General features: G+C 41.5%; 1 protein-coding gene across 1 annotated transcript; it reads right to left on the bottom strand.

Annotated features, from left to right (window-relative positions):
- Nucleotides 1-2407: 2407 nt before the first annotated feature.
- On the bottom strand, nucleotides 2408-21131 carry CHCHD5 (coiled-coil-helix-coiled-coil-helix domain containing 5). Its single transcript, XM_077470133.1, has 4 exons — nucleotides 20990-21131; nucleotides 18191-18331; nucleotides 5927-6087; nucleotides 2408-3918 (listed from the first exon to the last, which is right to left on the bottom strand). Coding segments are annotated over exons 1-3 (294 nt in total). The 5' UTR covers nucleotides 20992-21131; the 3' UTR covers nucleotides 2408-3918; nucleotides 5927-5936.
- Between the last annotated feature and the right edge of the window lie 1058 nt (nucleotides 21132-22189).

Raw genomic sequence — 22189 nt, 5'->3', positions numbered from 1 at the left:
GACTTCTGCGAAATGCAAAAGTCTTCCCCCCACCTTGGTGAGAGGAGACGCCTCTTCATGAAGAGGTCTTAGTATTCTGCTTTGTAGTCTTGCAGCTCCAGGTCTTCCTTTGAGCCTGGGCCTGACCCTGCGATTTTCCTCTGGAATCTGACGGTGGAAGCCGCCGCCACTGCCTAGAGGCGGATGCACTTGGCGCAGGAGAGAAAGTCAGTTTAAATGAAGGACGTTTATACTTTCGACTGGCAAAAGAGTACTTTTTCCACTGGAAATTTTCTGAATGTATTTATCCAAATCATCGCCAAATAGTCACTCGCCATGAAATGGGAAATTAGACAGGTTTTTGCAGGTTGCTTCGGCAAACCAACCCTTTAGCCAAAGGGTCCTATGCATCTGTACTAGCACAAGTGCAATGCGAGACGCCTGATGAATAGAATCCTTTATAGCATCTATGGCAAAACATAATGCTTTTGGTAAATCGGCCAACTTACTGGCCTGTTGTGCAGGGAGCTCGTTAGGGGCCTCTGTGAACTGGTCTTTTAAGAGCAAAGGAAAATGCTTCTTCAGTCACATATACAGGGGCTGTAGTGTAGTGTGAGAAGCAGTTCCACCAACAATTGCTTCCAATGACTCAACCTGGCTTGCCATGTCAGGTATCTCCAGAGAGGATGACAATGTGGAGGCATGTCTGGAGTTCCCATCGCCTGGGGGTGGTTTTGGTGCCTTAGTAGTAAGTCTTGAAGCCATAGTGCAAAGCACAAAAAGCAAAAAGGTGCTCTAAGAACTGTTCTATTTGAACAATAGTAGGAAAAACAGTGGTAGCATAGAATGACCTAAGGCTAAACAATATTTTCTTTCCTGTACTGCAAATGCCTGTGTAAACTCCTCACATGCACCAGCGCTTCTGTGTCCTGTGGCAACCTTGCATCCGCTGCTCTGATAGACACCGTCTGTTTCCCAGAGTATCAGCTTTACGTTTTTTCAGGTTTAAGCCCGATTGTCTATGCGCCACACCATTTCCTGTGCTTTAGCAAGAGTCACCTCCACAGCCGTTTTATCAGCTTTTCAGATTTATGCTTGTTTAAACATAACATGTATCCCTAGCCATTTAAGGCGAGAGGAGACCCCCCCCCCCTCCAGCTGCTGAGACACGCTGTATTAGCACAGATTTAAACAGGGTCTATACACTATTACTCGCTCTAGAGGAGCTTTAAAGGCATTTTACAAGTTAATTGAAAGAAAAGTCATAGGTGGACTTTGCAGTTCCTATGCTTTCCTCTTACCTTTTCCTCGCTGCAGGATACTGCTGTAAACAGACAGATCCAAGCTACACCCATCACGGCGGGCAGCATGGTTAAACCTTCAAAGACTGGGGCCCTTTTAATAGGGGTTCCACTCCTTTGGACCATGTATAGCACCCCTCAGGACAGCTGTAGGTAATGTAGCAAGACCAAAGAGAGCCCTGGTTCCTAGGGTCCAGCCCTCAAAGAGAAGCATTAAAGGCAAAACCTCGTTCTTCTATGAGAGGCCCGGGTACCATCCTGGAGCCGCATTGGCGGAATGGATCCAGTTCTGGAGGCTTTTTAAATCCAGTATTAATCCCTCATGGAGCTCCACAGAGGACATCTTCACTCGTGCCAACACCTTTAGACACTGGCGAAAAAAACTGAGGTACTCCTGGTAGGAGGAGGGGTTATATAGGGAAGTCAACTTCCTGTATTGGGTGTGCCAGTGTCAACACCTGAAGGTAGCTATATCCCACTAAGTAAATACTTAAGGCTCTGTGTCCTATGATGTACCATACAGAAAATAAGTTTTACATTTTGAAAAGGGCATTTTAATTGGTACACCGTTTTAATAAATACTTCATTTGTTTGTTTTACTTGGAGCAAAATGGGCAAAAATGTAAAAAAAAAAAAAAAAACATTTTTTTTAATACTGCAAGTGTATATTTCAAGAACAGTATTAAAACAAATGCACTCTACCATCTTGGCTGAAGTGGATGAGAAGGTTTATATCTCCTCGACCACATTTTGTAAATAGACCTTTAGCCAGCATGATCACCATGATCAAGAACCAGACTGATTATTTCCCGATCGTAGAAGAGGCTTTTGGCTGTTAGTTACACCATGGCCTGACAGCTAGGAGTGTGCACCTCTGCATGCTCCTAATTGTCATATGATGAATGCTACCATGGCAAAGGAGCTCATACTAGGCACTGTTAGCCTATCGACTGCAGATGCCAAATAGAAAATTTTAATTTGTTCTAATAACCAATTAGAAGGCAGTGTGTATACGTTTAACCGTATCATTTGATTACCATATTATTCCCCTACAGTACATATGATGTTTATTCTAAAAGAAAATATTTGCACAAAATTGAAAGATGACACATTTTCACACAAAACCATTAAATTATTTAGATTGCTTTATTAGTCCGATGTTAAAAAAAACTAGAATAAAATATCTGGATCATTATGACCCACCAAAAACATCACCTAAGGGTCACCACACACATTACAATCAACTTTAGATTTACCAAAATCATTTAGTATGAGGACCTACCTAATCTAATCATCTTGCATCCAATTACGCAGGCACTTGCACTATATGTTGTTGGTAGATCTAAAGGAGATTGTACAATTAGATTGTAAGGAGTGTGGTAAGATTAGGTCAGCACACAGGATGAGAACCGATAATGGGAAGGGTGATGTCAACTTAGGTTCTAACGTGAAGTCATCATCCTCACAAAGCTATATGCTGGTGTCTAGCTCTCTTGTTGGATTTTCCCACTTTGTACAATCGTTACTTTGGGAACCTATCTGCAAAAGTAGAATGGTGGCCAGCCTATTGACATTTAAAACTTTACATATTCTTCAGCAGTAAATAAGCTTTAATACACACACTCAATGAACTTTGTAGCCACAGGCACTATGGAGTAGATAATCCTAAGGCCTTGTTCACAATGTTGTGGGAATTGCACCAGTTCCCACCTGCAGCCAAAATGTGCTGCACTTTAAAAACATGCAGGGCTGCCATTCATTCCTAATGACACCTCTACGCATCTAAAAACTGCAGCGGCGGGTGTGAGAACCGCCGTGAAAACGCATGGTGCAAAAGCACCATGCAAATTCCCTTCTGCTGCATTTTAAAAATGACGCAGGAACCTTTTCCTGCATTAAACGCAGGCACAGCAGTCAATTTAAAATTAATGGGCTGCCATGACTGTGCAAACACGGCACGGAGTCACAATAGTGTGAACCAGGCATAAAAGCAGAAAAACTGAACTCCTTCAGGGCCCATGTACACGATATCATAATCTGGTAAAGCATGCACCACCACCTGCTTTAACACAGTTCATTTTAAGCAAAAACATATTCACTTTAAATAACAGCCCTCTTCCCCCTCCCTGGAGTGACTATCAGCCAGTGGGTTTGCTAATGGTTAATGTAAACAAAGAGCAGGTGGAGTGCAGAGTGCCAAGGCCAGACTTGGATGACTACAGGTCTTCTCTTAAAGATCTGAGAATGAATTCCTCCACAGTAGCTGTAGCTACAGAGGTCAGTCTTGTTTAAAAGCTCATTTACTGCTTATTAAGAACATAAAAGAATTTGACTGCTCATTGCCTGGTTACGTTTTTTTTCCTTTAAACAAACAGCTGTTCAGTCTGTATATAATCCATCTAGGTTGTATAGTTTTTTGTTAAAAAGGGGGCACCATCTTTCGAATACTGGAAGACAATCTGGACATTTTTATCCATTCCTTATCCATAATTCCAAAAACAAACACCATTGAAGTGAATGTGAACACTATGACAGGTCTTTGCAATGACTGTCTTCCATAATATTAATGATTCTTCATGTTCAGTGTCTGGATTGTGCTCTAGACAGCAGTCAACAGTCTGGGTATCTGGTCATAGTTCTGTGGGAATAATAAAACAAAAAAAGAGAAGGTGTTATGATGGAAAGCTACAGAATTAAACCAGATTTTCAGAAAACAGACATTCCCCGAGTGTTTGTGACCTTGGCTGATGCGGACCAGAACTACTGAAGTATCTGAGATATTTAAAAAGCAAGAGGCTTCACGCGGGTGGAATGCCCTTTAACCACTTGACGTCCTCTGGAAGAATTTACCCCCTTCATGAGCAGGCAATTTTTTGCCATTTAGCACTGCGCTACCCTAACTGGAAATTGTGCAGTCATGCAACTCTGTACCCAAACAATATTTATATCATTTTTTCACACTAATAAAGCTTTCTTTTGGTGGTATGTGAACACCATAGTTTTTTTATTTTTTTGTTGCGATACAAACAAAAAAAACTTTCTGCTACAAGATGAAAAAAAAAAAAAATCTAATTTCTTCATAAATTTTGGACAAAAATGTGTTATGCTACATGTCCTTCATAAAAAAAAAAAAAAAAAAAAAAAAAACCCACAATAAGTGTACTGTATATTGATTGGTTTGTGTGAAAGTTATAGTGCCTACAAACTATAAATTATAATAAATTATATATATATATACATACATACATACACACACACACACACACACACACACACACTGGATTTTTATTTTTTAAATATTACTAATGGCAGTAATCAGTGACTTATAATAGGACTGCAATAAATAGTGCAGTGGCCATTCTGGCTGGGGGGAACTGACATTAATAAAGTGATCGGAGCTAATACTATACACTGCCACCGCACTAATGATACTAGCTGGGAAGGGGTTAACATCTAGTGCGATCGATGGGTTCAATGTCTGCTGAAACGATCTGTAATGTGTGAAAAATGCACTGCTTTTGCTAACAGTTATCTTTGTTTCTTCTCCCTGTTCTCTCTGAACAGAACTCTGTGTTGACTGTCAACACAGAGCTTGCACACGCCCAAAACCTGGGAGCAGGCCAGGCAGTGATGTACCACTTTAAGGCTGGATTCACACCTACGCATTTTTAGTGCTTTTTGCATTTTGCAGATTTGCACTACAGAACGTGTTCCATAAGAAATTATGTTAAATGGACTGTAGTGCAAATTTGCAAAATGCAAAAAGCACTAAAAATGCATAGATGTAAATCCAGCCTAAGCGTTGCAGCTGTTTACTCCTTATGGATCAGAAGTTGTGAGTAGAGTAACTCCACTTTTGTTGAGAGGAAAAAAAAAAAAAACACATTTTAACAAATTTTGTTTCAGATTCCTACCTTTTGTTATTCTGAAGAAATCCCTGTGTGTTTGTATCCATGTGGGAAAGTGAATCTAATGGGAGTGCTTTAAAATTTATTAATCAGCTGCAGCACCTGCAAGGCACCAATGAGGAAAGTTGCAGGGCCTGCATACTTTAGACACGATTTTCCTATTGGAAGTATCTCACCAAAAATGACATTTGTGTTGCAGGGGATGCCTGGAATCTGACTTTTATTTTAATGTAGACTTCTGGGAAAAACAGTGAGCCAATCACACAAGCAGGAAATTAAGTTTCTATGTTTTAATGTTTGAATGTTTTAATACATTAAAATTATAATATGATTTGTGTCACAATTGTATATGGTATATTATTTTTTCGTTATTTGCCATTTTTTTCCCCCCACGAAAGTGGAGTCACCTTTTAAGGAATAGGAACGAGCTAGGTGAATGAATACATGGACATATGGGAAAAATCAATGGGCAGCGCTGCAGATGTCAGGCCAGGGACAGGTCCGGATCGCCGTTACCGACCTGGCTCCTAACTTTTTAAGCTGGCTCCTTGATTCCAAGCAAATTTGTCAAGCCCTGCCCTACAAGGTAAGGCAAACAAAACGACACAGGGAAAAAATCACTGCACTAATATCTAGTTCAAACAATAAAAATATTTGAAAGTGTACAATGCCTTTAAGGCATAAATTGAATGACATCCAACACGCAAATTGATTTTCATCTATGTTTTTGCTTCTTACCTCTTCCATGCTATTCTGTCACCTTGACACTTTCGGCACATTTCAGGAAGTCAGCGACATGTTGGGAGCACTTTTCCACCACTGTTGGGTTTAGTTTTAGACACTGTTCAAAGGCTGTAAAGGGCTCTACACATTGAGAACGGATCTTCTGTATGATGGGACTAGAGGACAAGAAATGGAATCAAGATCTGCAACGTGTTTAAATATGTGCCAAATCAAATCAATCAACGAAAAAAAAAAGAAAAAAAAAATGAAGCGTTTAGGTTTTCTTTTTTTCATTTTTTTTTTTTTAAATCAATGGTTTTTTTTGCTGCCATTGACATTGTAGGACATGTATTAAAACCCACTAGCCTTTTCTGGAACTTTTTGTTTAATAGTTTAACCACTTCAGCCTGGAAGGATTTTCCCCCTTAACGGCCAGGCCATTCTTTGCGATACGGAAGTTCATTGCTTTAACTGACAATTGCACGCTCGCGCGACGTTGTACCCAAACAAAATTGACGTCCTTTTTTTCCTACAAATTGAGCTTTCTTTTGGTGGTATTTGATCACCTCTGTGTTTTTATTTTTAGCGCTATAAACAAAAAAAGAGCCACAATTTTGAAACAAAAAAAATAAAAAAAAAATAAAATCCCAAAATTTTTTATTTTATTTTTTTTTTTTTTAAAACAAAATGTCATCAGTTTAGGCCAATATGTATTCTTCTACAAATTGTTGGTAAAAAAAAAAAAAAATGAATTGCAATAAAGCGTATATTGATTGTTTGCGCGGTTATAGAGTCTACAAAATAGGGGATAGATTTACTGTATTTTTGTTATTTTTACTAGTAATGGCAGCAATTTGGGATATTTATTGCGACATTGCAGACAATTCGGACACTTTTTTGGGACCAATGACATTTATACAGCGATCAGAGCTATAAAAATGCACAGATTACTGTGTAAATGTCACTGGCAGGAAAGGGATTAACACTAGGGGCAATCAAGGGGTTAAATGTGTTCCCTCATGTGTGTTTCTAACTGTGGGGGGAATAGGACTGACTGGAGAAGGAGACAGATTGCTGTTCCTAGTTTCTAGGAACAGCAGATCTGTCTCGCCTCCCCTGTAAGAATGGGGACTTGTGTGTTTACATACACAGATCCCCGTTCTGGCTCTTATGCCCACAAAAACACGGCGGACATCCTGGCCGCCAGCCATGCGCATCGGGTCCCCTATGCCTGCTATGGCTATTAAAGGAGCCGACGTACCAGTACGGCGATTCGCAGGAGCGAACTGACCTGCCACCGTATAATGATGGCGACTGGTCGGAAAGTGGTTAAAACAGTATTTATTTTGCTAGAAATATACTTAGAACCCCCAAAACATTACGTTTTATATTTTTTTATTTTTTTTATAGCAGAGACCCTAGAAATTAAAATGGCAATCATAATATTTTATATCAGTATTTGGGTAGCGGTCATTGAAATGCAAATTGTTTGGAAAAAATACACTTTTTTATTAGAAAAAAAAAAAAACACCATATAGTTAACCCAATTTTTTTGTAAAAATAAAAGATGATGTTATGCCGAGTAAATAGATAACATACCCAACATGTCATGCTTTAAAATTGCACACGCTCAGGGAATGGCGACAACCTACGGTACTTAAAAATCTCCATAGGCGACACTTTAAAAAATGTTTACAGGTTAATTGTTTAAAGTTACAGAAGAGGTCTTGTGCTAGAATTATTGCTCTCGCTCCTCACATGAACACCATTTACATATGTTTGCATGACTTACATATGTGTTCACGTCTGTGTGCGAGCATGGAGGAATGGAGCACTTTTTTTTTTTCTTATTTTACTTTTTTAAACTATCCATTTATTTTATCACCTTTACTCCTATTAAAAAGGAATTTAAACATCCCCTGTAATAGAAATAATGTTGACAGGACCTCTTTATTGTGAGATCTGGGGTCAAAAAGACCTTTTGAACTTTTTTTTTTATGGCCCGGAAACTAGAAGTGGGAGTCTATGGGATTTATTTGGGAGTATTTTTACTATAGGCTGGTCAGCAAGTGGTTAAAAGCTGTACACAGAGGATTGAAATTTACAAAAACAAGCTGAAGCTTATCCAAGATTTTAGTGACTGGGTTTGAGTATTCTTTACCTGAGACCTTCTCCAGCTGGCGGTATGTGCTAACCTTACTTTTAATGCTGTTAGCTTTGCATTTAATATTTAACCACACAAGTGCTATATATTTTATGCATCATTATAATAAATGACAAGTCTATAAAAATACAAATCAGATTCAGTCCTTATTGTATTTATAATAAGAGCATTTTAAATAGATTAATGTTATTTAAAGCTTAATCTTATGTGGATTTTAAATCAATGAAAATGCAGTTATGGTTTTGAATAATGATGTAGCAATACCGCCACCTAGAGATCAGAGTATGTAGTGCCTACTGCTGGGTAAGATTTGAAGTCCACTGTTTCTTTAGAAAAGAAATAATAAATGCCCATACAATACAATACAATGTATATCTGCAGGTAAAATAAATCTATTTCTTTTGAGAATTGAATGTTGTGTGAAACTGCCAACATCCTTAATAACATTGCAAAAAGCAAGCATCAATTGCATTGGGGGATGCCCCTTTGGAATTTATCAATGGCAGAAAGAAAGAAAAAAAAATTTTTTTTTTATATTTATATACACACACACACACACACACACACACGTACTTTTTCTATTTTTTTGTATATTGTGCCTTTTAATAAATGTTGACATTTACACATATATATATATATATATATATATATATATATATATATATATATATATATATATATATATATATATATATATATATATATATATATATATATATATATATATATATATATATATCTCTCTCTCTATCAGGGCTCGACAAACCCCAGGTCGCCAATGCGACCAGAAATCGCGACCTGGCGCCTAAGCTGCCACCAGCCCACTCACTATCGATGCCCCAGACATGCAGCAGCATTAACACTGACTGCCGTCCTCCTCCCTCCTTCACACTCTGCAGCACCGCGCTGTGTGTGAAACTGACACGCAATGGAGAGAGGAGGATCTGTCAGCCTGATGTCGGGGTGGGCGGGACCCGGCCGGGGTGGGGGCGGGACCCTGCAAGCTATCAAACACCAGCCAATGGGATCTGGGCGGGCCGCTACGGGTATGTGGCCCGCCCCTTTTCTTAAGCAGCCCAATCGTTGGCTGGTGTTTGATAGCTGCTGAATCCCGCCCACCCTGACATCAGGCTGAAATCTGACATATCCACCTCTCTGTTACTTGTCAGTTTCACACCCCGGCTGGGTCCTGCCAGCTCCTCTGTTACATTTCAGTAACAGAGTGCTCCGTGTGAAACCTGCCAGTGCCACCCATCAGTGCCAACCAGTGCCACCTCCAATCAATACCACCTGCAACCAACCAGTGTCACCTGCCAGCGCCAACCAGTGCCACCTGCCAGCGCCAACCAGTGCCACCGCTAATCAGTGCCACCTGCCACCGCCAATCATTGCCACTGCCAATCAGTGCCAGTGCCAACCAGTGGCACCTGCCAGTGCCACCGCCAATCAGTGCCACCTACCAGTGCCACCTGCCACCGCCAATCAGTGCCATCTGCCAGTGACAACTAGTGCCATCGCCAACCAGGGCCACCTGCCATCACCAACCAGGGCCACCTGCCATCACCAACCAGGGCCACCTGCCATCACCAACCAGGGCCACCTGCCATCACCAACCAGGGCCACCTGCCAGTTCAAAACCAGTGTCACCTGCCAGTTCAAAACCAGTGTCACCTGCCAGTTCCAAACCAGTGTCACCTGCCAGTTCCAAACCAGTGTCACCTGCCGGTGCCATCTGGCAGTTCCACGTGCCTTCCAGTGGCAACCAGTGCCACCTGCCAGTGCCAGCCAGTTCCATCTGTTGCCAGCCTTACTCTTTCTGGTCAGCCCATACCCCTGATGTAACAGCGTTTCAATGGAGTTATTGACTGGGTGCTCCATTGTGAGATAGGGGGTGAAAATGAGTGGCCTTACCCCGGGAGCTGAAAAAAAAAAACTGGCTCCTAAATTCAAAGCAAATTTGTCAACCCCTGATAGATAGATAGATAGATAGATATATATATATCTATAATTAAAAAAATTATTAAAAGGCACAATAGTGCCAACTTTATTAGTATACAAAAAAAAATTGAAAAAGTACATATACGTGTGTGTAATATGTGTAATATTATATATATATATATATATATAAAAAAAAATTCTGCCATTGATAAACTCCAAGGGGGCGTCCCTCAATGCAATTGATGCATGCTTTTTGCAGGTAAATAAAAATGTGCATTGCACCCACGGTCTGTGGATGGTTGGTGCAATGTCAGGCCCCTGCAGACTGTTCCTCCAGCTCCTTGTTTGTACAGAGGTACATGCTTTCAGTTGGAGAGCTGATGGAATTGTCAATAGGCTAGGAGTGCAGTAATTATCTATAGAGGGACACCGGATGGAAATTTTGATGCCAAAACCGAAAATTACAGGTTTATAAAAAGATTTATATAAAATTTTATTATATTCAACTTTTTAATTAATATCATCAATGTAAACACTTCCCACCCAAGGTATGTCATATGACGTCCTGGACTTTGGGTGGGGATATCTGAATGATGGTTGCAGCTACAGGCATCATCCAGATATCATCTTTTTTGGTTGGCGATTCTGTGCACCATAAGAACAATCATAGCAGCAGTTCAGCCGCTTGATCGTTCTCACAGGCGACGGGAGGGGAGGTCCTGTGCGATCGGTGAGCCGGAGACCAAATCGGTCACCGCCGGAAGTTGAGCATAATCATTTCTGGTCCCGTCATTTCTGTGACCCTCAGAGGCCTGGGCATTATGACTTCACGGGCCGGCGGATGTAAATAATGCAGGGGACTTGGCTAGAAAGGCAGACAGACAGTTTATTTTTTTGATCTTGGCCATTCCAGCCTGAAGGAGAGATGTGGGGTCTTATAGACCCCATCTCTCTCCATAAAGAGGACCTGTCCCACACTATTCCTATTACAAGGGATGTTTACATTCCTTGTAATAGGAATAAAAGCGATAAAAAAATAAATAAATAAAAATAAAAATGTAAAAAAGAGAAAGTGTTAAATAAAAATAAAATAAAATTTAAAAGCACCCCCATCCCTGCATGTCCACGCACAGAAGTGAACACATAGATAAGTTGTGCCCACATATGTAAACAGTGTTCAAATCACACATGTGAGGTATCATCACGTGTGTTAGAGCAATAATTCTAGCACAAGATCTCCTCTGTACCTCTAAACAGGTAACCTGTAAAAAGTGTCGCCTAGATTTTTGAGTACCAACGTTTGGTGCCATTCCACGAGTGTGCGCAATTTTAAAGTGTGACATGTAAGGCATCTATTTACTCGGCGTAACATCATCTTTCACATTATACAAAAAAAGTACCAGTTACTTACCGGTAACTGTCTTTCTGGGAAATCTTCCAGGACGGCACACCTGAGAGATGAGAGGCTCCTCCCTACAGGAAACACAATCAATCGACAGCTGTTTTAAGTCCCCACCCTTCCCCTTGATCCTCAGTTTGTAGAGAAGTAACTCCTGAACCAGGTTCACAAGGGAAATCATTCCTCATAGGTACTCACCTTCTAGTGTTCTAGAATTTTCCCTCCTCCAACGGGCGGGAAGTAGGCCTGCCGTCCTGGAAGATTTCCCAGAAAGACAGTTACCGGTAAGTAACTGGTACTTTTCTCAAGTCATCTTCCAGGACGGCACACCTGAGAGGATAAACAAGTACCTCAGGCCTACCTTAGGGTGGGGCCACTGCAAAACCCTCTTGGCGAACCTTGGCTCTGCAGTGAGCTTTACCTCCACTCCATACGCTCATATGCTTGATGAAGGCATGTTAGCTGGATCATGCGGCTGATCTGCAGGTCTGCTCCACAGATGTTCCTGCCTTTTCCGCTTCAGATGCAGTATCTAGGTGAAATGGGCTCTTAAAAATGGAATCAGAAAACATGTTAAACTTGTAGGTTAGCAATGTTGCCTATCTCACACATCTAACAACCATGGCCTATTATGCCTGTAGGTGCTACTTAGAACCACTAAAAAGATAAATAAGAGACCTGTGTAAGACAAGGACACTACATTAATCAATAAGAGGGCCTGTCTTAACACTATCCTGTTGAGGGAAATAAAACTGCTTCCTTTTTATCTTTATGTCAGCAAAAGACTAAAGGGAAGCCTACTTAAGGGAAATAGATTAACAGAAGCTTGAACCCTGGGTTTAAGGCATGCCCAATCTATGTCCTTACTTACGCCTGAGAGCCTTCTTCAGGAGAATTAAAGTCCCTAGCAGGAGTAGACTACCCATATTGCTATGTCTAGTTTTGCTAAAAGGGCAAAATGAAGGCCATGCACCAAGCCGAAACCTATTCGATCGGGTATACATCTTTATACTTCATCCTCAGGCCCTAATACTCCTCTGAACAGAACTCTCCAAGTTCTTACTAAACAGGGCGATTCATTATCCCCTTCCTCCAGTGTCCCATAACCCTACAGGGCTTCAACCCTAGGAAATGGTTCTGGCATCCCTGAATGCAAGTGGTCAAGGTTTTCTGACATGTGGCAGCTGCAGCCCGAACTCCTGGCCCCTCCATGGAAAAGAAGGCTGAAATACAAAAGGTGATACATGCATTATTAATATCACAAATAAAATGATCATAGATTGTGGGCACGGCACAATAGATTTAGACAGAAAGGACACAAGCATAGACAACAATGTTGTGTGCCTGAGTGTGACTAGCTAAACCAATATATCAAATATGGGAAGAGACCCAAATCTGAACCTCAACGTAGACAAACAGTCCTCATAGTCTGGTTTTCTGATGTGCTGCCAAGACGTAAAAACATTAAGACTCAAGCAAACCCTAAATGCTGCGTATTTCTTTAGTGCAGCTAGCTAGGTCATAACTGATATATAAATACGGAAAGGACAGGAACCCCCTTTACTGTTGTGCTTTACCTATGTACAGCAAAACAAGGCTATAAAGACAGAAAGACCCAAACTTCCATGTTGTGTATTTCTGACAAACCACCACAGTTATAAGATTAATATGAACACCAACTCCCGTGTTGTGCATTTCTGCTATGCCACAGGGAAAAATATGGAACACAAGACAATCCTTTCTGTCATGCACTTCTGTAGTGTAGTTCAGATAGAAACAACACTGAGAAAGGACACGAGCAACCTGCAGCATTGTGTTTTTCTGAAACAGAAAGCACCAGCAAGCTTCAATCTTGAGTATTTCTGCTGTGCAACAACATAAAAGCAGACACTGAGGAAAAAGACAGACAGCCTTTACAGCTGCAATCTTTCTGGTCTGCTGCAAAATAAAACAATAACGCCATGATGAGTATTCCTGCTGTGTAGCAAAACCTCAATCAGAAGGGACAGATAAGTTTAGGGTTCCCACACCCGTGCGACCCAACCTGCGACTTGGGACTGCAAGACGCATGAGAAGTCATATACTATGGCTTCCAATGGGTACCATTTGTGTCTGTGCGACACCAGCAGTCCCTGATTCCTGGATCCACAGACCTCAAGATTACACAGGTCGCAGGGAAAAAAAAAAAAAAAAAACAAATAGCAATTTTCAGGTCGAACCAGTAAGGGGTCCCCAATGCTGTGACTCCCTGGAGGATTGCAGCCAACAAACCCCTGCTGTGTATCCCTAAGATGCAGAAAGGTAGATCCATGAGAAACACTGCTTAGCCTGATATACAAACGATAAGGCAGTAAATATAGGACATACAGGACACAAACATTCAATCTTTGTGTATGTCTGATGTGTAGTAATATACCAATACTGAGCAGAGAGGCCACCATCCTCAATGTGTCTCTCAGCTGAGCAGCAAAAACAAAATCAGAAAAAGACAAGCAACCTTCACTGCTGTGTCCTTTCTGATATGCAGCCAATAAGGCAGAATATGCAAGACATAAAAGGACAGACAACCTTCAATCTTGTATATGTCTGATGTGCAACAATATAACAATTCTGAATAGAGATAGCACATGCATATTGAAGCGATTTGGCCTTGCGACTCAACATGTCAAATCGCATGGCTAAAATCAGCACAACACCACTTTGTGGTGCTACATGGATTACCAAAGGCAGTATATGTACTACACCTGGCAGGGGTTCAATTTGTATTTCTACTATGTAGCCCAACAAATTCGAACCATCAATTTTCACTGCTGCCTTTCTGATAAGGCAGTAATACAGGACACAAAACCTCACAGACCTTAATGCTGTACAAATCTGATGTGCAACAATAAAACACTATGAATAGAGATAGCACATCCATATTGAAATGATTTGTCATGCGACTCAACATGTCAAATCGCATGTTTAAACTCGGCAGCCATTGCTGTTAATAGCACTGTCTGAATCAGCACAGCGCCCTGCAAATCAGGACCATCAGACTTCACTGCTGCCTTTCTGATAAGTAACCAACAAGGCAGTAAAACAGGACACAAAGCCCCACAGACAGACCTCAATCTTGTGTATGTCTGATGTGCAGCAATATAACCATTATGAGCAGAGATGTCACCAGACACAATGATGTGCATTTCTGCTGTGCAACACAAAACCAGAAAGTACAGACCACCTTCACTGTTGTATTTTTCTGATCTGTAGCCAAACAAAGCAGTACCTTTAGTATATAAAGGACAGCAAACAAGCTTCAGTGCAGTGCATTTCTGATGTACAGCAATATAGCCCTTATAAGCAGAGATGTCACAAATCTCAATGTGTATTTCTGCTGTGCCACAAAAACATCCCAGCAAGCACAAACCTTCACTACTGAGGTCTACTGGTGTGCAGCCAATGAGGAGTCATGGTCTATCCCTTTATGAAATAACCAACAGGCAATTTATTTCATAGGCATAGCCTGGGCTGTAGATACTAAACCTTCACCACCAGAGAAGGAACAGATCCTAAAATGGTTGGACACCCTACTATTAGTAGTAGTTGTTGTCCTACCTTACCTCCATAGACTGAGCAAACGCTAGCCAGCACATATCCAGGTGGTGCTGATTAGCAACTAAAGTCTCAATGAGCCCAGCCCTAGAGACCAATTTAAGACCTCTCTAGAAGAGGTGGTTACCAGTTTAGCCTGGGAGGTAAATAGCTATTTGCAGGCTTCAAACAATTATGTAGCTCTTGCATAGGTTTGCACAGAAAATCCTCAATTAAAAGGATGTAGGGAGCGATCTATGGTGAATCGCCTTTAGATCTGCCACTGCGTGGATTGTAGCCCAAACCAATAAAAAATAAGTTTCTTCTTACCTCCTACACTATAATATAAACACAGTGTAAAGGTGGAGTGGGAGGTTGGAGCTTATGAAAGTTAACTATAGCAGGCAACCCCCAAAAGGAGGATCTGTGACAAGGGAACCCCTACTGTGCCACACAGTAGCTTGGTCTCTGCCCATCCTTGAATGTTAGGTCAGCTTTTAAACATTGTGAAGCAACTTCAGATTCCTAGCAGCTGGGCTAATAGGGCCGGTAACCTAGTGCACCTGCTGACCAGGGGAGCTTCTGAATCCACCAACCACTGCCCAATTAATAACCTGTTCAGTGGTATACCTGGCCTGTAAGTAACTTTGTATCTACCAGGTCCCCTCTGTACGCTATATTCATCCCTACTAAATGTACCACAACTGGGCATGTAGGGAGAGGCTGGCAACCTACTGCTGCGATAACCACAGTGTCTCTGCTGTAAGAGGGAGCTGTGGCTGGTGGTTTTAGCAGTGGCGTCTGCGCTATTTGTATCCCGACCCCAGGTTCTGCACTGCACCAGTCAGTATATACACGGGGAAGGGGGAGCAATGGCCTACCTACCTCTTTCTCATCTGAAGTGGTTTAGGCACACTCGTTCCTCTGCACCACCTGTCCACCATACAGCTTCTCTGATGTAAGAGGGAGCTGCGGCTGGTGTTTTTAGCAGAAGCTTAAGGGCTATTTGAATCCAGACCCCAGGTGAGATCTCAAATGCCCAGGAACCCTCTGGCTGGAATTGGGGATTTTGCAGCTAAATTCCCACGGCAAAAGGAAAGTAAAGTACTCACCGTTGTCGTCTTCCTCTTTTTGCCACAGCCAGCGGGCTTGCTTTTCCATCCTTATGGTCCACACGCAAGGAGGATAGCCGCCAAAGTGCTCCCCCCCCCAACTGCTGTCCCCATAGGGAAGTCAGTCTATATACATGGGGGGGGGGGGGGGGGCAATGCCTTCCATTCCTCATTCCCATCTTCATATCTGAGGTGGTTAAGGCAGACATCCACCGTAGTAAACTGGTGCCTCCTCGCTCTAGAGAAAGGAGGATGTGGGCGCCTGCTCCTACTGACTCTCAGCCTTCCCTCCTGGGTAAGAACGCCGCTGCCATTTTCCCGAAGTTTGAAAATGACGCGGGTGCTTGTTGCCACGCCCTCTCCGGCAGCCCACGCGAGCTACCGGGGACCCAGGAGTCGGGGACAAGCCCCCTGGAAAGAACCGATGGCCAGCACCCCCGTCTGAACAGCCACCTGTACAGGTAAGGAGGGGGGAGACAGGATAATGGCCCCTGAAGTTCTGGGTACACCACTGTACCCAGGGTCCTTCAGCTCTCAGGGGGGCTCTTCCAATTTCTGCTGCCCGCCCTGAGGAAAAGATAGGGGAACCCCCCAGGAAGGACAAGAATATCCTACCAGACCCAGAGGCTTCCCAGGCTTGTGGTCCGGCTCCCAGGGGGAGACCACCAGCCCCAGGCTTCGGGTCATTTGGAAAAAAACAAACAGTTTCGCTGTGTAGGGAGAAACACAATCAAAAACTGAGGATCAAGGGGAAGGGTGGGGACTTAAAACAGCTGTCGATTGATTGTGTTTCCTGTAGGGAGGAGCCTCTCATCTCTCAGGTGTGCCGTCCTGGAAGATGACTTGAGAAAAATAAAAAATTGGGCTAACTTTACGTTTTCTTTTATTGTTTTTTTTTTTTTTTTTTAATTCATGAAACTGTTTTTTTCCCAAAAAATGCATTAGAAAAGTTGCAACAACGCCATTTTATTCCCTAGGGTCTCTGCTAAAAAAAAAAAAACATATCTAATGTTTGGGGGGTTCTGAGTATTTTTCTAGAAAGAAAAAAACAATAATGATTTTTACATGTAGGAGCAAAGTGCCAGAATCGGCTTGGGCTGGAAGTGGTTAAAGAAATATTAATTTATCGTCGCCCATTATTGGCATGCAAGAAAAATGAATGCCTTTTAACTTCTATGTATGTCTGCACACTGGTCTAATGCGCTTCGATTGTGGTGTTAAAAATCCTGCTTGCTGCATTTTTGGAGAGAGGGGCAAAAAAAAAAAAAATGAAAAAAAACCACACCACACACCTCTCAGTTGAAATGCATTGAAAACACAGCAAGAACGCATAACTAACGCACCCATGTTATCTTTTTAATGCGGTTTTTGAGTGACATGACCTATAAAAACACTCCATAAGCAGAGTAAAATCATGGTTAAATCAGTGCAAAATTGCAGCAAAAACGCAGTGAGTTTGCAGCAAAGACGCTAATTTGCAGTAAAATTGCATGCATTTTCGGTGCCATTATCAACACCTTTTTTCTCTTATTGGAATTCTGCCGATAACACAATTTTCAGGCAAAATATTTCAGCACCCGAAATTTTGGTGCATCTCTAATTATCGCACTCCGTTTGTATCCGATAGGCCTAGGATAGTTCATTCACTTACAGATCTCAGTGAACGAATTACACAGCTGTAGCCCTTCTATATTCCCGGTTCACACCATAAACACTGTACAGTAGGTGGTATTATGCAGAAAAATGCAGCTTAACAGACATGCTGTGAAAAAAACCCTTAGGCTTGGTTCTCACATATGCAAATCAAATGTATTTTGAACCGCACGTGATTTGGCACCTGATTTGCATAACATGTGAACCAGACTGGGTTTCAATGTAGCAGCTGCACATACATGCAGGCTGGTTGCAGTGCAAATTAAAAAAAAAAAAAAAAAAAGGGGGGGTCCTGTGCATTTTTCAGTCGCATTCAGGTGGGATTTCAGTGTCAAATTTACACCAGAACCACTGAATAGAAATCGCACCGGACTCTACACCGATACCAGACCCGCATATATATGAACCCAGCCTTACAGGTAAAAATGTTAGATACTCACTGTGATGAAGTACACTGGGCCACCTTGACCTTTAACGCATGACAATCGTGATGCCACGTCCCCGGCTTGTTTGTCACACACTGTCCATATTCATCCAGTTCATTACGGCAGTACTTGGCTGTGACTTCCAAAGCGGCTTGCCTTTGAGTGAAGAGAATGGAGAAGGCCTATTTATTGCCAGAAGTTAACATATCTTTTAACAGAGCTGTGCTTGCAATATACTGCATAATTTCCATTAAGTCTTACAACAGTTTATATTCGACATGGATTTCCGAATTACAATAGTAACGAATTTGAAAAGAAGCTGAAATAATGAAACAAATTTTGTCCAATCAAATTCAAAAACTTAGAACGGAAAATAAATTAATAGAATAGGGTAAAATAGAACAGAAAAGGATAGAAAATATAAGAATAAAATAGAATAGAAAAATGAATTGAATAGAAAAGAAAAAAAAAAAAAAAAAAAAAAAAACAGGAAATAAGAGAATATATATATATATATAAAAATCTTAAAGAGAATGTGAACTTCCATTACTGCCTTTTACCTATAGTTGAGTCTATAATAAGGCTTACCTATAAGTAGTGTAAAGCATGTGTAAACATGTAGCGTTTAGGAGATATTTACATTACATGCAGCCAGGGAAATTACTGGCACATGCACTCCGGAGAAACGGCCACCCGGACCATTCCTTCCAAGCCCTGTGACGTGAATGGCGGCTCCCGGCTTCACGGCTCCAGCCACTCACAGCGCTGGAGCCTGCCAACCCAGAAGCAAGACGGGTGAAGATGGAAGTGGCTGCATCGCTGACGTCACGGTGCTGGAACAGCTTCGTTTCAAGGTGTCACATAATGTGCTAGTAAGTGATACTAGCACATTATGACTTTACCTTGCAGGGGGAAAAAACTTCCAGTGGTATAACACGCTTTAACATGCCTTACAGGAACCGCAATACTTATATATACATGGTGGTTTGCAAGTGGTTTACCAGGTTTATGGCTGTAGATAACAGCCAGATCCCCAGTACTGTTTTTTTCAGCAGACTGACGGTTTTCTCATGAAACTGGCCCGAGAGGTTCAAGAGCTGCTGGGCTGGTTTCCAAAGCGCCGGTGCTTCTTGGACTTACCGTTACCCCCGGTTCGCCTAAGAAACGAGCCGATGGTGCGGCTTTGTGCTCCCATAGGAGATCAAAGAGTTAACACTCTTTGAACGACTCTATGGCCTTGGAGGACCAGAGCGATGTCATGTTGTCACTTCCAGTCCAGGCTTTTTATGATTTTTTGCTTTAAAAAAATAAAAAAAAAGTAAGTCAAAAGGCATAAATGAGTTAGTATGCATCACATACTAGCTCATTATGAAATACTTACCTTCGAAAGAAGTACCTTCAAATGGCAACCCGCACGCTGCAGAGACAGCTGACATCTTCCACGTTGTTTCTTCCGTGTTCATTGTGAGTTACAACAGCCGCGATGACATCACTCCTGTGCAGGAGCCACCAGCCACGGAAAATGGCATGGGCGGCTGTTCCTTCAGAGCGCGGGGTATACAGTAAATATCTCCTGAACGGTGCAAGTTTAGGAGATATATACAGCACCTATAGGTAAACCTTATAATAGCCACAAACAAACCTCTTTTATCTCTTCATAAAGAGGACGTGACATCCTAGTTTCTATTAAGCACTTAAAGCTGGGTTCCACCCTAATGTGGAACTTTCGCTCACCAGAACCCTCCCCCCTGGTATTTGCATCCACTTACGGGCATAGACTCCCATGGGAGTCTATGCTTCTTCCTGTCCCGGCGCCCTGTCTGCTGGGACACACACGGGTCCCAGAGACAGTGCGGACCATTCCCATTGCGCTTTGCGACTCGCGCATGCGCAGTAGGGAACCGGGAAGTGAAGCCGCAATGCTTCACTTCCTGATTCCCTCACCGAGAATGGCGGCAGCAGCAGTGATGCCCAGCAGTGCCACCTATCAGTGCCCATCTGTCCCACCTATCAGTACCCTTCAGTGCTGACTACGAGTGCCCATCAGTGGCACCTCATCGGTGCCCATCAGTGCCACCTTATCAGTGCCGGTCATTGAAGAAGTTTTCTTTTTTTATTTGTTGTGCAAAAAATTAAATAAATAAATAAATAAAATCGCAGAGGTGATCAAATACCACCAAAAGAAAGCTCTATTTGTGGGAACAAAATGATAAAAAAAATTAGTTTGGGTACAGTGTTGCATGACCGCGCAATTGTCAGTTAAATTGCTACAGCGATGAAAGCTGAAAATTGGCTTTGGCAGGAAGGTGTATAAGTGTCCAGCATTGAAGTGGTTAAACACCACAAAAAAAAAAAAAAAAAAAGGCTCTATTTGTGTGAAGAAAACAATAAAAAAAAAAAAAAAAAAAAATATATATATATATATATATATATATATATATATATATATATATATATATATATATATATATATATATATATATATATATATATATATATATATATCACAATTCACATGGTTACAGTGTTGTGTGACCGCACATTTGTCATTCAAAGCGTGACCGCACTGAAAACTGAAAAATTGCCTAGGTAGGAGGGGGGCGTAATTGCCCGGTATTGAGGGGGTTAAACCTGCAAACAAAAGGTGCCAGGAAAAGCCCAGTTGACAAGCAGTTAGATTGGATTTTGCTTGAAATGTGAAGGCAGATGAGGGCTCATTCATTGAATGGAATGTCAAATCCAGGAAGAGATCAGGAAACATTGCAGCAGAATAGAGGCGATTACAGCCAGATCCATCAGACACACTCTACTTACATGATCACTGACACCAGCTCACCCTTGAAGGCTTCACATGGTCACACTTTACTTCCTGTATGGGGGATGTGCGCCCTGTGATTGGCCGAACAAAAACAAAGAGGCGGAGAATTCGATCAGAGAGGGCGGCGTGTCTGATTAACCCATGTGTGGCTGAAACAAAGTGATCAGAGTTAGGGATTACCCAGCATGCATCTCCATAGTGAGCATATACCAAGGTGCGCCATGTGATATGATTTATATAATATGGATATATATATATATATATATATATATATATATATATATATATATATATATATCTACAGTATAATATATATTACAATAATACATATAATCCTGAACAGAATACATTGTTTCATCATCTTTACATTTATGGTGGAAAGTTTACATTTTTATGAGATCGATGTACGATTCAATCAAAATGATTGAATAGCCATAACTTCACCTTCTGTTCGATTTAGACTCAATTTCGATCAGATTCGGCCAGGGCGGAATGTTATTGATCAGCAGCACTCAGATACTTTCTTTATGATCCTATTTCATACAATCAGATTATGAGATTACATGGTGGAAACAGCAGTGGCGGTTGATTATTTATTATGATCGTATCTTATCTGTCGATCAAAAATCCACTTCCCTGTATGTATCATATCGATCAAATAAGTTGCCAACTATAAATTGATTATGCCTATCTTAAGAGATTGATTTGGAAAAGAAATTGATTTTTTCAGTATTGTTTCCAATACGAATAATCAATCTTAATCGATCTATAGTTTTCTTCGTTAGAAGCGAATATTCAATATAAAATTTAAAGAGGAACTGCAGTCTGCTCACATAATTTATAATAAAAACATCTTTACCATTCTGAAGCTTCCCTCCAACCATTTTGCATATTATTATTATACACGATTTATATAGCGCCAACAGTTTACGCAGCACTTTACAATGTATAGGAGGGGACAACACAATTACAGTAGAATACAAAAGGTACAGGAGGGCCCTGCTCGTACAGCTTGCATTCTAAAGGGAGGGGGTGGTGGTACAAAAGGTAATAGTTGCAGATGATTGGATGGGGGTGGCATATTATTTTATATATAAAGTGGGCAGGGCCGGTGTTACCACTAGGCAAACTATGCAGCCGCCTAGGGCGCACTGCTGCCTAGGGCTCCCGGCCACTGTTGTTCCTACTCTCTTCTC

Source organism: Lithobates pipiens, unplaced genomic scaffold, assembly GCF_037356315.1.
Source record: "Lithobates pipiens isolate NorthernLeopardFrog02 unplaced genomic scaffold, aLitPip1_a1.2 Scaffold_8, whole genome shotgun sequence".
NCBI classification, from domain to species: domain Eukaryota; kingdom Metazoa; phylum Chordata; class Amphibia; order Anura; family Ranidae; genus Lithobates; species Lithobates pipiens.
This window is presented reverse-complemented; position numbering and strand designations above follow the sequence as displayed.

What these genes read in the sequence shown, in the direction of transcription:
- CHCHD5 (XM_077470133.1), bottom strand. An exon ending in GCCCAGTGTACTTCATCACA is followed by an intron (nt 6,088 to 18,190) that starts GTGAGTATCTAA and finishes CTTGTCCTCTAG; the next exon opens with TCCCATCATACAGAAGATCC.